At 36.2% G+C, this 13,860-nt stretch overlaps 3 protein-coding genes and 1 pseudogene across 3 annotated transcripts in view; 1 reads left to right on the forward strand and 3 right to left on the reverse strand.

Moving 5' to 3' along the window:
• Positions 1-2,686, reverse strand: part of mcm2 (minichromosome maintenance complex component 2) — a 9,949-nt gene extending 7,263 nt beyond the window's left edge. Inside the window, exons 1-2 of the mRNA XM_016517348.1 lie at positions 2,569-2,686; positions 1,695-1,873 (exon numbers count right to left, since the gene is read on the reverse strand). Of these exons, the coding sequence (XP_016372834.1) occupies positions 1,695-1,873; positions 2,569-2,574 (185 nt within the window). The 5' untranslated portion in view covers positions 2,575-2,686. The remainder of the gene's footprint in view (positions 1-1,694; positions 1,874-2,568) is intronic.
• A 446-nt stretch (positions 2,687-3,132) lies between these two features.
• Positions 3,133-7,080, reverse strand: LOC107712177 (coiled-coil domain-containing protein 51-like). Its single transcript, XM_016517331.1, has 4 exons — positions 6,941-7,080; positions 5,778-6,142; positions 5,332-5,496; positions 3,133-4,011 (listed from the first exon to the last, which is right to left on the reverse strand). Exons 2-4 carry the CDS (start codon positions 6,096-6,098, stop codon positions 3,232-3,234), a joined length of 1,266 nt encoding a protein of 421 aa, XP_016372817.1. The 5' UTR covers positions 6,099-6,142; positions 6,941-7,080; the 3' UTR covers positions 3,133-3,231.
• Positions 7,081-8,059: 979 nt separating this feature from the next.
• On the forward strand, positions 8,060-9,056 carry tma7 (translation machinery associated 7 homolog). The gene is made up of 4 exons (XM_016517347.1): positions 8,060-8,165; positions 8,501-8,556; positions 8,722-8,809; positions 8,900-9,056. Exons 1-4 carry the CDS (start codon positions 8,150-8,152, stop codon positions 8,932-8,934), a joined length of 195 nt encoding a protein of 64 aa, XP_016372833.1. The 5' UTR covers positions 8,060-8,149; the 3' UTR covers positions 8,935-9,056.
• Positions 9,011-13,678, reverse strand: LOC107712170 (deoxyribonuclease gamma-like; annotated as a pseudogene).
• Between the last annotated feature and the right edge of the window lie 182 nt (positions 13,679-13,860).

Here is a 13,860-nt window from a genome sequence, read left to right on the forward strand (position 1 = left end):
CGTTTTCAAAAATATGCGTTTTCAGTCCCCAAAACGCCGTTGTCGTGTGAACAGTCAAAAACGCATAAAAAGTTTCCCGTTTTTGGATAAAAACGTTGTCGTGTAAACGGCCCCCCAAGTCTAGCGAAGAGCATTTTGTGATTAGACTATACTTCATTATATTTACTTTACCTGTTAGTGATGTCTTAATTATTTAATGTATATGTTTAAATAAATATTTTATGAAACAAGTTATAAAAGTTAATTTAAAAACACTTGACATGTTTGCATACCATTTTTTAATTTGAGTGTTGATTATTATAGTTAAAAATAAATAGTAATTGAATTTAAGTTTGGTCTCTGCTGTTAATTGTAACCTTATAGCAATGTAAAAGGGCTCCCTATAGTTTAGAGCAGAAGCTAAGATTTTTAATTATAATTAAAATTTTAATTAGAATCGAATTTATTAAAAAGAAAGAGCAATTTGACCAGTAAACCATTGTTTAACTTTTTTAAAAAAGGCAATTTGTTTATATTTTTTCCCCCTGCTGTACTGAAACCATACTGAACCGTGACGTCAAAACCAAGGTAACATAACGAACCGTCATGTTTGTGTACCGTTACACCCCTAGTAGAAACGTTAGCTTGTTAGCTTTTTAATTAGAATCGAATTTATTAAAAAGAAAGAGCAATTTGACCAGTAAACCATTGTTTAACTTTTTAAAAAAGGCAATTTGTTTAGATTTTTTCCCCCTGCTGTACTGAAACCATACTGAACCGTGACGTCAAAACCAAGGTACATAACGAACCGTCATGTTTGTGTACCGTTACACCCCTAGTAGAAACGTTAGCTTGTTAGCTATGTTTCCATCCAAAGTTGCGAAATTAACTTTAAGAATACTGCATAAAACATTTATGAAAGCACCATTTTCTTCCCATGAATTCAAGACAACAAAACTGTCGCATCCTGTGAAACCGGCACAAAGTATCAATAATAAAAATAAAAGTTGTGGCTCTTGTTTTCCTACATAATAAATTACTTGCACGTAATTACCGTATTGACCCGAATATAAGACAATGTTTTTTTCTTGGAAATACATCTGAAAAAACGCGGTCGTCTTATATTCAGGGCTAAGTCTACATGCAATAATAAGCGCTGTAATGACATCTTAAATTCAGGCGCCTGATGTTTGGAAATGCAAATGTGCGTTTTTTATGCAATATCCTAAAATTAGCATTAAAACATTTGGATGAAAACGTATGTTCATATAACTGCATCAGAATAAAAAAAATGTTAAGGGTACAGATATAGTTGCTAGCCTACATACAGTAATTTTTGTATTTTTGGGGGATGAAATGTGACCTGGACATGTTTCTTGACAGGTTTCATGAGGTTCCAAATATAATAAACACCCTCTCTCACCTCTCCATCCCATCTCCGATCAGCTCCTCTCCGTCCTCCTCATCAGGAATAATGTCTCCCAGAATCCCCTCGGACTATTTTTTTATGCAATATCCTAAAATTAGCATTAAAACATTTGGATGAAATCGTATGTTCATATAACTGCATCAGAATAAAAAAAATGTTAAGGGTACAGATATAGTTGCTAGCCTACATACAGTAATTTTTGTATTTTTGGGGGATGAAATGTGACCTGGACATGTTTCTTGACAGGTTTCATGAGGTTCCAAATATAATAAACACCCTCTCTCACCTCTCCATCCCATCTCCGATCAGCTCCTCTCCGTCCTCCTCATCAGGAATAATGTCTCCCAGAATCCCCTCGGACTCGTCCTCAAACGGGGGCAGGTCTCTGCCGGGGCTGGAGGTCAGGTCACCCCGCCGTGAACCACGACTGGGGCTGGTGGCCATGTGCAACGACTCTGATGAATCCTGTTTTGAAGCAACAAAAAAAAGTTAGTGTTGTATAAAGCAAAAGTCTTTACACTAGAACTGAAAGAGAAAGACTAAAGGTCAATGTGGAAAATGCAGGTAACATACGTGTAACTACATCAGGCTGAGGTAACAACACTGAAAATAAATATCATTACTTTTGAAAAACAGACCTGTCAGTCAGCCAATATGTTAAATACTGAAGCACTACTATAATATAATTTAAGAAATGTCAGTTATAACTTGTAACAACTGTTGAACCACAACAAAGAAACTAGTTTTACCCACGTGGGACCTTTTAGGCTGACTTAACTCTTCAACAGACAATATTCTTAATATATTTTTATGAATATATGACATATGTCAGTTTTAGTGAAGGTAAAAGCATACATTTCCGTCATATGTATATAGTTCTTAAAATTGTTTTTGTAATAAAATAATTCTAGTTACAACAAAAACATGTAATACAGAAATCGAATTAAAATCACAACGTATGTGTAAATATGAACGTATATTTATTGTATTGAGTTTATTGTAATATCTAGATCCTTACATTTCAACCTTATTAGACAAGCCATGCACACTTCGCATAATCTCGAACACGTCTACAAACTTAAAATACTTTAAAACGCATTTGAACTACATTCAAACGATTTATTTACATATATATAAATAATATACACAAATACACTCACCGCCATCTTCTCACGTCCGTCCTAAGCAGCGATTCGACTGTAGACTATTTTTTTCCCGGGAAGACTGACTTTTCGCGCGAAATGCTCCACGTGACCACAAAGCGCGCGAAGCGCTATGAATATGTATTGAGGAAGCGCGTCTGAGCACTGTGATTGGTCCGGTGGCAGCCGCGTCGTCCCGAACTGAATGTTCATTGGTTTGACGCGTGAAAAGGGGCGGACATATTAGGATTGACAGAGAACAGATAAGAAAAACACTAAACTTTAAAGAGTGAAGGTTCGCATTTTATCTTAAATAAAAACAAGCAGTTTCTACAGTGAAGAGTCACATAAGTGCCAAACTATGCGAGTCCTCAGATGGATCTATATTTAAAATAAAACGAACTAGATTGTTTACATTTTCTAATGAAAACATTTCTTTGTGGAAATAATTTCATTTAAATTCGAACACAATTACGCACATTCTTAAGTACAGTATGTTATTATTTTAGTATGAATGTAAGAATCAATAGAAGATAAAGAATGTCATCATACAACAATGATTCTTAGTATTCACAATATTTAATCAATCTTTTACAACTTTGGACAATAATAGTACTCTTCAGTTACATTATTCTCTAGTGTATTAATTGGCCCCTAAAGTGCACATTGCCTGCATACTTTTCAAGCACCTCTCAACAGTACGTACAGAACTGGCACAGTCACAGCAAATGCAGCACATGTCAAGACTGTATTGTATAGACTTGTTTTGTTGATCTGGGCCTCCAGCCTTTTCTCAGTTTGACCGAGACCTTGAACGACTGTCTCTGTATCGCATACAAAGAGCTGCGTGTCTCGGGTTTGAATGACTGGCTTCTCCACGGGACGGGACTGTAGGGTCGTCTTGACCGCCTGCAGCTCGGTCTCAACCTTCCCCACGTTCTCCTCCAGATGCTCCAGCTGCGGTTTAAGGCTTTCAATGAGCCCTTGGGCTCTTTGGCTGTGTTGGAGAATCTCTTGAATCGCTTCTTCTGAAGCACTGGATGCAGAAGTTGGGACGACGGCAGCTGCTGGCAGAACAAACGCTGGTTTGGCTGTTTTCACATCTTTTACGCTGCCTTTCAAAGCCATCCTGAGTGAGTCGATGAGGTTGCTGAGTTCATCTTGTTGCATTTTGTGCATGCTGGCTTGGACCTTGATGGCTTCTTGAAGACTCACCGGTCCCTTCTGGGCCTCCAGCAACAAGCTCTTGAGTTCCTGCAAACGTACCCGGTTTATATAAGTGGAGCCCATTACCCCAATGACGGCGCCCAACACCGAACCAATAATGGACCAGTTTTTGGTACGTTCGGCCCTGGTCCTCTCTTTCTCGTGGCTCCCTCGCACGGCAGCAGAGAAGAGCGCAAACTTCTCTCGCTCGCCGCCTTCTGCGTTCTCATAGGCCGTTCGGAGACGCCGTTCTTCCTGTAAACGACAAAAACGTAAAAGGGAAGGTGCAATTGTGCAATCCATAAACGTATAGGGCTGGGCGAAAAAACGATAATGATAATTATAGTTTGATACAGTGGTTATGCACCAAAAGCAGAATGAAACAGCGCTATCTTATTTGAACCGCACCACACTTACCGTTTATCCGCTCGGCTTACAGTTCAAATGGCAGCTTTCTAGCGCAGATGCATTTACTCGCTGATAAGTCTCGGTCATGCAAGCACTTAGCGCTGTGAGATCCAGTGTGAAGCGCTTAAGTTCAGCGAAGAACACAAACGACTTTAAAGCCAGATGAAACAGCGCTGACAAACAGGAGAAACACTGTGTGCAACGATAGTCAGAAGGATTTTCAGTCTATAAATCGCCATCATTTACCAAGGCTTTACTGTTTTATCACTAACTGCACCATGGTATTATGGCAGAAATAAGGGATATTCATACAGAATTTTATTATATTATTATGTAGACATGTATCAAATGTATAAAAGGAGTAATGGAATACAGTATTTTGGTGATTAAGCTATAGCGTTTGTGCATTAATACTAAATGTATTTAGACTACTGTTTTTCATTCAGATCCCTAGAAACCATACAGCTACATTTTTACCATGGTATTGAGGTGCTATATGTGAAGTTTTAACTGTGGTTATCATGATCTAAATGTATGCTACTATGGAAGACCAATGGTTAATTTTAATAAAACTCAAAGAGTCACAATAATTACATTTCACCATAAAAAAAATGAGGTTGTTACAATTTTTACAGATGTTACTGTTTTTGATAATGAACTTAATTTTACATCTGCAACCTAACTCAAGCTTCTACTACTGTTAGTCAACTCAAGCTACTGTCAAATGTGCATTTCTAAGAGACAAAAAAAGTTGAATATTAAAAATGTTTAATAGACAAATCATAATTATTAATATTGCAGCCCGCACTGCAAACTGTGCTGAAGATTATGATTAGAAGTTATGCTGTTTCATGATTAGAAGTTAGAATGTGCAGAAACTAAGAAATTTTATTTTTCTATCAAGATATTTAATTTGTTAAGGAAAAATGCCTGGAAATGTGTAAAGAATTCAGACGTTTTTGTCATGTTTTGACCATAAAGAGTAGTTTAAAACCACAATTAACTGTCTGGTTTCTACAACTTTCACTTAGGGGCAAAAATCTGCCTTTGAACTTGAAATTTATTGTGATAATTATCGATGTCGACTGATATGAAACATTTGATTGTGATCATTTTTGGCCATATCGCTCCCAGTCCTATATGCGTACATTACTAGGTCCACCTCACCTGCAGTAACTTATGTTCCAGTGTGGCTAACTCTAAGTAATGTGCCTCTTCACGAGACACGCGGTCCAAACGGTCCCTCACTTCCTTCAGCCGAACCTGAAGAGCCTCCAGGCTGGCGTGAGCTTCTCTGACGATTCCTCTGGCGACCATGAAGGCCTTTTCAGCCTAACAGCAAAACATAATTCAGATTATACTGACATTTAAATGAATCCAACAGTGATTATGCTTACATGCAATAACTAGGTTAGTTAGAATGAATCCAAAAGGTAGCCTATTTTTGAATCCGATTTCGAAGAAATGTCATTTGGATTGAGCACAATGAGATCAATTGAGGTTTTTACATGAAGGCTTCTCAATTTGATTGAGCCACCAATTTGATTACTTGGATACATGTAAGCGTAGCTAATGAAAGGTGCATCTTTCATGTTTTGTTTGCCATACATTACCTCAGTGACATTGGACTGAGCATCTCGGACTTCATTAAGCCCGACAAACTCCTCATATCTCTCCCACCAGTAGTTGACGCTCACTGTTGCGGTTTTCATTGCATTTCGCCTCCACTGCCTTCCCAGCTCTCCTGCGTACGTAAACGCAGATGCTGTGCGCTCTTTAATGGATGTAACTTTATTGGGCTCATCTTTGGGACTTTGCTGCTGGGTGCAGTAACTTCTGTGGAGGACCCACTGGACCGGGCCGGACACCTGGTGTCGGTAGAGACATGTGGAGACATGGCTGCTTGGAAATACAGTGTTCCCTCTGAACCTCATTGAAGAGCTTCATATGTGGAGCCGACGCACGTCAAATATGCAACCTGTAAACGTAATAAAAATGATTAATGAGATGGTATCCCCACATGAAAAAAAAACTATAGTAATTTATAGTAAATACTAGTGTTTTTGAACCATGGTATAGTAAAGTACTAGAATTAATTTGTTGTGGTAATTCTATAGTTGCTGTGGTAACAACTATAGTAATATAAACAAATTACTGTACTAAGTTCTCTACAACTATAGGGTATATTATACTACAATACACTACAGTTTACTGTAGTAAAAGCTAAAGTATACTACAGTATGTATTATCAGTTCTCTATAGTTAATACTACAGTATGCTGCTGTAGCCTTCATTAACAAGGTGTTGTAAATGCTATAATATACACAGTATAATACACTTTTCAGTACCATGGTTTAAAAACACTATAGTATTTACTATAAATAGTATTTTTTCATGTGGGCAGTGATGTTTTTTTAGCTGAACTAGCTAACTTTATTTGTATTTGCAAGGCTACAAGAATGGATATAAAAAAACATGTATTAGGAAAGGAGCAAATACATCAAATAGACGGTTAACAATATTAAATTGACTAAATAGGTCATTGAACTGAATTTAGTTTCGGATTCAGTTTGCATTTTTCAACGTCAGAAACGCAACATAACGTTAAAGTAATGTTGGTAATTTACTTCACAAGTGAATCACACAGGAACACAAATAATTATGTTCAAAGTAAGTATGATACGCTGATGTTGCTGTTATGTGTGTGATTTTCGAGCGGATGAATCGAACAACTAATGTCTAACTGAATTAATTTCAGAACCAACCAAACTCATACCAGCGTTTCTCCGTTTCGTCCCGTTTCTGCTCGGGTCAGTAATTTCTCATGTTTACAGGCTGAACAGTATATAAAATATCAGTCAAATTTCCTGAAATGTCATTCTGCGGCATGAGAGAGCATTTATTTCAGGCACAGACTGGTGCTCTTTTCGATAGATTATTTTTGAACGATTCAATTGAACCGATTCGCGAATCATAAATAAATCCCTCGGCTGTCTATAAGATTTTTTTTTATTATTGCATTAACCAATCATTTAAAACAAACAACAGTAGGTAGATTATAAGATTAGGAATAAAACCGTGAGGTTGACTCAAATTTATCAAATTAGCTTTTGAACCAGTTCATTTCCTCTAACCGTCCGAACGAACCGATTCGCCTAAATGAATCAGACACTTGACCGGAACACCACATCCGGGTAACCGCTGAGGTCAAGACAGCGCGGAAAAACGCATTAGCTAAACAATCTGAGCATCATGTCTGGAAGAGACGGTAAAAATTAAAACACAGACGCTAAACATGACTATTTCATCATGTAGAATGTGGTATGAAATACAAACAAGAAGTTACGATGATTTTTTAGGCTCCTTATAAATTGTAAACTTGTTGATTTTCTAATCTTTGTGTTCACGATGCTATCAGCATTAGCCGGATTAAGACATTCCATATTGTAATGAATGGGTTAGCTCGGTGTTGGGTTTCTCTTTTTATCGTTACAATGAAAATCTATTTTAAATTCATTATTTATTTTAATAAATGTGTATATTAAACTTTTTACATTTTTATTTATCGGTGTTAAAATGATATCCAAATACTTATTTTTGCAGGAGGTAAAAAGAAACCCCTCAGAGAGCATTTCTTTCAGGCACAGACTGGTGCTCTTTTCGATAGATTCTTTTTGAACGATTCAATTGAAGCGATTCGCGAATCATAAATAAATCCCTCGGCTGTCTATAAGATTTTTTTTTTTGATTGCATTAACCAATCATTTAAAACAAACAACAGTAGGTAGATTATAAGATTAGGAATAAAACCGTGAGGTTGACTCAAATTTATCAAATTAGCTTTTGAACCAGTTCATTTCCTCTAACCGTCCGAACGAACCGATTCGCCTAAATGAATCAGACACTTGACCGGAACACCACATCCGGGTAACCGCTGAGGTCAAGACAGCGCGGAAAAACGCATTAGCTAAACAATCTGAGCATCATGTCTGGAAGAGACGGTAAAAATTAAAACACAGACGCTAAACATGACTATTTCATCATGTAGAATGTGGTATGAAATACAAACAAGAAGTTACGATGATTTTTTAGGCTCCTTATAAATTGTAAACTTGTTGATTTTCTAATCTTTGTGTTCACGATGCTATCAGCATTAGCCGGATTAAGACATTCCATATTGTAATGAATGGGTTAGCTCGGTGTTGGGTTTCTCTTTTTATCGTTACAATGAAAATCTATTTTAAATTCATTATTTATTTTAATAAATGTGTATATTAAACTTTTTACATTTTTATTTATCGGTGTTAAAATGATATCCAAATACTTATTTTTGCAGGAGGTAAAAAGAAACCCCTCAAGGCTCCCAAAAAGCAGTCGAAGGAGATGGACGATGTAAGTTCACCTGTACATTGAGGTTTCTGTTGAAGTGTTTCGACATAAACACTGAGATCACGGTTTGTGGACAGAGATGAGCTGCTTAGAGTGAAGTAATGACTAGGGAACATGATTTTGAAATACTGCTTTATACATTTTGTTTACCGGTTTAATCCCCTACAGGAGGACATGGCTTTCAAACAGAAGCAGAAAGAGGATCAGAAAGCTATGGAACAGTTGAAAGCCAAGGCTTCTGGAAAAGGACCTTTAAGTAAGAGACATAAAGCCACCAGAAATCTTTCTTTATAGTTTGAGTTTTTCTTTTGTCAACAATCAATTCTGTTTTGTTCTCTTTCCGTAGCTGGAGGAGGAATCAAGAAGTCTGGGAAGAAATGAATGTGTTTTAGTGTTTATATGTACACCAACTCATGATTTGGGCCCACACTGGCGACGTAAAATGACTTTTTTTTTAGTTTACATTTCTCTTGTAAAGGAATAAAGTTTGTAATGACTGCAAATTTCAATTTCAGATGTTTAATGTATTTGTGAAACATTCATATGACATTCAAAGCTCGTGAAAAATAACTACAATATCCGAACGTTTCAAGTAAACTTCAGTCTCATGTAAACAATCACAGAAGTGTTTGTACAAGCTTATCCATCAAATGTTCCATCTCACAATATCATCTTTGTTCAACCTAAACACAAAAACTTGTGTTTTTAATCATTTTGCTGCTGTCCGTGTCTCTTGCATTTGTTTAAGCTGCTTTTTTTAGTTCAGCTTCACTTGTACTGGATAGTGGTCACTCACTCTCAGCGCCTGTGGAGAAGATACCTGTGCTTTAGTAAAATGCTGATCAAGTCCTCTCCAAAACAAATACATTCTGTAAGCTAAATGTGCAGTAATAAGTAACTCAAGTCTTTATGGTAAGTGTGATTAAAAAGCAAGGGTTTCAATTCAAATAAAAAATTATTCTTGTTTACTTCCGTATCTGTTAGACTGTAGGCCGTCTGGAAGTTGAATGATTTCGCAGACTAGTACAACAGCATTCCACATACCGTCTCCATATACCACAATCCTGTGCATGAATATGTGTCACATTAAAGAGAGTGGCATCAAATCAAATTCATTAGTTTGTGCGGTGTGATTATTTACCGATCGTAAGTATATCTGTTGTTGTTGCTGGCTGTGGTGTCCACACCATCCTCGATCAACCAGTGGAAGTTTCTCCCCCAGATTCTGTTTTTTTTCTTGGCTGCTTCGGACAGATATGTGCCATCTGCGTTGAAGTCCCCCAAAATCATGATGTTCTGTATCGATAAGTATATTAAAAAATGTGCTGTATCAACAATTTTTTTTTTAGAACAAATAATTCTGGCATTGGATGCTGATTGGTCAAAAAAATGTTCCGGCTGTTCTTAATTCCACAATACAGTAACAGTTCTATGTCTTCAAGACTAAATCTAACAGAATGATGACATTTAATAAACATTCTATAAACTTCATATATGTATTATTTTGTAACCATTTTGTTAAAGGAATAATGCATGGCTTCTAGTATCTTATTACTTTATAAATAGTATATTGAGGGTTTGGAGCCAAAGATGAAATCGATAAGTGAAAATATATTATGAATGTAGCTGCTTGTGTTGTCTGGTCTTGATTTGTGTTTTACTTTAGTCTTACATTTCTTCTTGACAGCTTTAAACACATCATACAGTTCGTCAAGTTCCCTCTCTGCATCATCTGGCTTTGTGTGGACTGGTATCATCACCAAATCTTCCAACTCTGTTGAGACATGAGTACAATTAATTTAAATTAATTAACTTGTGTCCACATACACACACCCTCTGTTGGAGCTCAGCCACTGACATTTCTGTTTCAATTGTTTTGACTGTCAATTGCATAAATTGTGAATGATGTTATTACAATTTGATTTTTATCATTTTCTTGAAGCTTGACTTTATAGTCTGCTGAAAGGTCTGGGGCCATTGAAAATGTTGAAAAATATGCTGCATCGTACAATACTGTGCCAAAATCATGACTCTTTTAACCTATAATTTGTTACACTAAAATAATAATAGACAATTACAGCACATCTATGCCATACTTTACCTGTGTTATGACATTTGAATCGCAAAACATACGGTTCTCTGGCGAAAGCATCTTCATCTCCAGGCTAATTGTTTTCATATTGGTAAGGCCCGACCAAATCCACCACTTTGTCCCTTTATATTGAAAATGCAGTTATAAGCATATATATATATATATATGAAGACTTCAGATGCAAAAACCTCTAAGTCCGTCTGAGATTTTTGTTTTAAATAAGCTTTTTTTTTATCAGACTCTTATGAAAATATCATTGGACATTTTTTAAAGTAAGGCATAACCAACTAATAATCTTTTCTTTGCCAGTGAAGTGAAATTACTGAACCTTAACATTGGAGCCTGATAAAAATGCTCATTTTAAAGAAACAGACAGACTTAGAGGACTCGCATCTGAAGTATTCATCTTATTATACCGTACTCCTTCATTTTTTCATGTTTTGTTATGTTGCTGCATTATGCTAAACTGCTTTAAATTACTTTTTCACATCAATCTACACTCCATACACTATAAGGACAAAGCAACAACAACAAAAACATGTTACAACTTAGAACATTTATTATAAAGGAAAAACTGAAATATGTACATTGCATAACTATTCAATATTCATACCCTTTTCTGGGACACTTGAAATGTAGCTCTTATGTGTATGTATACACACACACACATATATATATATATATATATATATTAGGGCTGTCAGTCGATTAATCTAATTAATTACATGATGTTTCGATTAATTAATCACAATTAATCGCAAAATAAATTTGACTGTGAAAATACCCACAAAAGATTATTTCAAGCTATTTTTGTGTTAAATGAGAAAGTATCAAGTAGACATTACAAATTGTAGCTTTAGAAATATTTTATTTGATTAAACATAAAATTTATTACACATAAACATTTAGGCTACAACGGATTCAACAATTCTGCTGTGGCTTTAAAGGTAATTATGTTCAAGCGACAGCTGAAAACTCATCTCTTTCGACGCTATTTGACTTCATCCTAAAAAAAAAAAAAAGCCTAAAACTTAGTATTGCGAGCACTTCCTGTGTCTGTTTGCCTCTTTAAGAAGAATCGTTTTATGTAGGCCTTTCCCCAATTGTAAGTAGCTTAAAAGCGTCTGCAAAATGACTAAATGTAAATGTAAATGTTCTCTGCAAAATTGAGCAAAAATACATAATATTGTGTTTAAAATATAACACAATATCAACTTCTTATTTACTGAACTGTTGTATAAAATCACATTTAAACTCGTGATATTCGGGACAAACAGCACTCGTATGATATTGCTCTCGCTGCTCATGTCACATTGGTGTGGTGTGATATCGCTTATCATATCATGATGTAAATATTAGACAAAGACACATACAGGGGCAATTTTGCACCAATATCTAGAATTTTAGGGCATAACTGCATTTACGGAGTTGTTGCTCTGCATCATATTTGTCAACAGTCAATGTAAGATGAAGTACAGGTCTGCGGGCGGGGCCAGTGGGTTAACTGCGTTAAAGTCTTTTAATCGCGTTATTTTTTTATAAATAATTAATTAAGTTAACGCTTAAACTGACAGCCCTAATATATATAGCCGACTATTTTGTTTTGTAATATCGTTTTTCATTGAAAAACACATCTGGCTGACTCACTGATTCAGCTCTCTGAGAAACTTTTCCACTGAATCTCCGCTAGAATCCACCACCTCGAGAATAACGATGATGTCGTAGCGTGACGCTATCTGAAGAAATGGAGCGACGGTAAAACACATTATTACTCTGTCTGCATACACACCACACTACTCCTTCCATGAAGGATTATCAGACATTAAGATGAATATCATGATACAGAATCAGAGAATCATTTAAGAGGAAGTTCACTGGCAAGTGTTCGTCAAGCTTGATGTTTTGCAGCCCATCATGGCTTTTCTGTAGGTGCGGCCTCACCTTGATCAGAGTTTCCCGCACAAACTTATCAGAGAGTTTTTCTCTCCCAAATTTCCGGACGTTGAAAGACGCGACCTTCATGATGCCTGTCAAACATGAAATTAAGAGGAAAGCGAATTAGACAGATAATGCAACAAGCCAATAAATGATATTTCTGAGATGTTCGTTTGTTTGAATGATTGTTTCTTTTATAAAAATTATGCTCAATGGCAATACAAACATGAATACAGCCCATATAAAACAATGAATATAATATTTAGATAGATATACATGCATCTTCAAAACAAAGGTATTCACAATGGTCTAGTGTAAAGTTCCTTCAACTCATCTCTATACTTGCATTTCTGGCCATGCGTACTGCCGTCATGACCTTTACACATTCATGAATGTCTTTATCATGCAGCTGTCAACAAGTACAGTGAAACATCATGCTCTATTTTCTTTGAACACTGTTGCAATCACTACATTCCTTTTAAAGCAAAGGCAAGCGGAAGAACCTGTTTCAGGAGTCGCCAGAGCGGTTTATGAAGAATTTGGGCATAAAAGAGATCACTAGACGACTCTTTAAATGGTCAAATGAAACCTTAAAATACGTTTCATTTTGTCTAGTAGACAAAGATTTGAAATGTCAAAGGAACTCTAAAAGGGTAAATCTGATCAGTTAGAGAAGATAAACAAGTCTATTCACAAATCACCAGAGTTTTCTGCAGAAAAGAGAAATCGCATATGGACGACAATCTTTCGTGAACATGACACCACCAACCCCGTGAAACAGTGGACAATGGCTGTAGTTCAAATCCAAAGTTATGTATTTCAAGTGGTTTTACGTTCCGTTTCGTTCAACATCTCACAAGAAAAGACAAGTTTAGGGGCTTTATTTCCATGATTCCCATCTGTGGGTGTGACTGAGAGGATGTTTTTATAATTCAAGAAATATATATTAGAATATTTGTAAAACAACATGGCAAGAATATAAATACATGAGAACCTTGCTTGATTCTCAGATGCTTAAAAAAAAACAGTAAAAATTGTATAAGATTTTAAGAATCCACAAACAAAACTTAACTTACCCGAGCACTGGTCCAAAGATACACTGAAGAAAAGGACTGTAGAGATTCCTAAAAACAGCAGCATTACTTCTATTGGACACCTGTGACCTGATTGGCTAGATGCAGGAACCTGTCGAGTGATTTGGCCCAGCCCCAATTTTGACAGACCTCGAAACAACAAAAGAGTTCCTCTCTCTATGGGCTCATAGAGAGAGCAAACATTGA

This window comes from Sinocyclocheilus rhinocerous, unplaced genomic scaffold (assembly GCF_001515625.1).
Source record: "Sinocyclocheilus rhinocerous isolate Xijiao unplaced genomic scaffold, SAMN03320098_v1.1 scaffold748, whole genome shotgun sequence".
NCBI lineage: Eukaryota > Metazoa > Chordata > Actinopteri > Cypriniformes > Cyprinidae > Sinocyclocheilus > Sinocyclocheilus rhinocerous.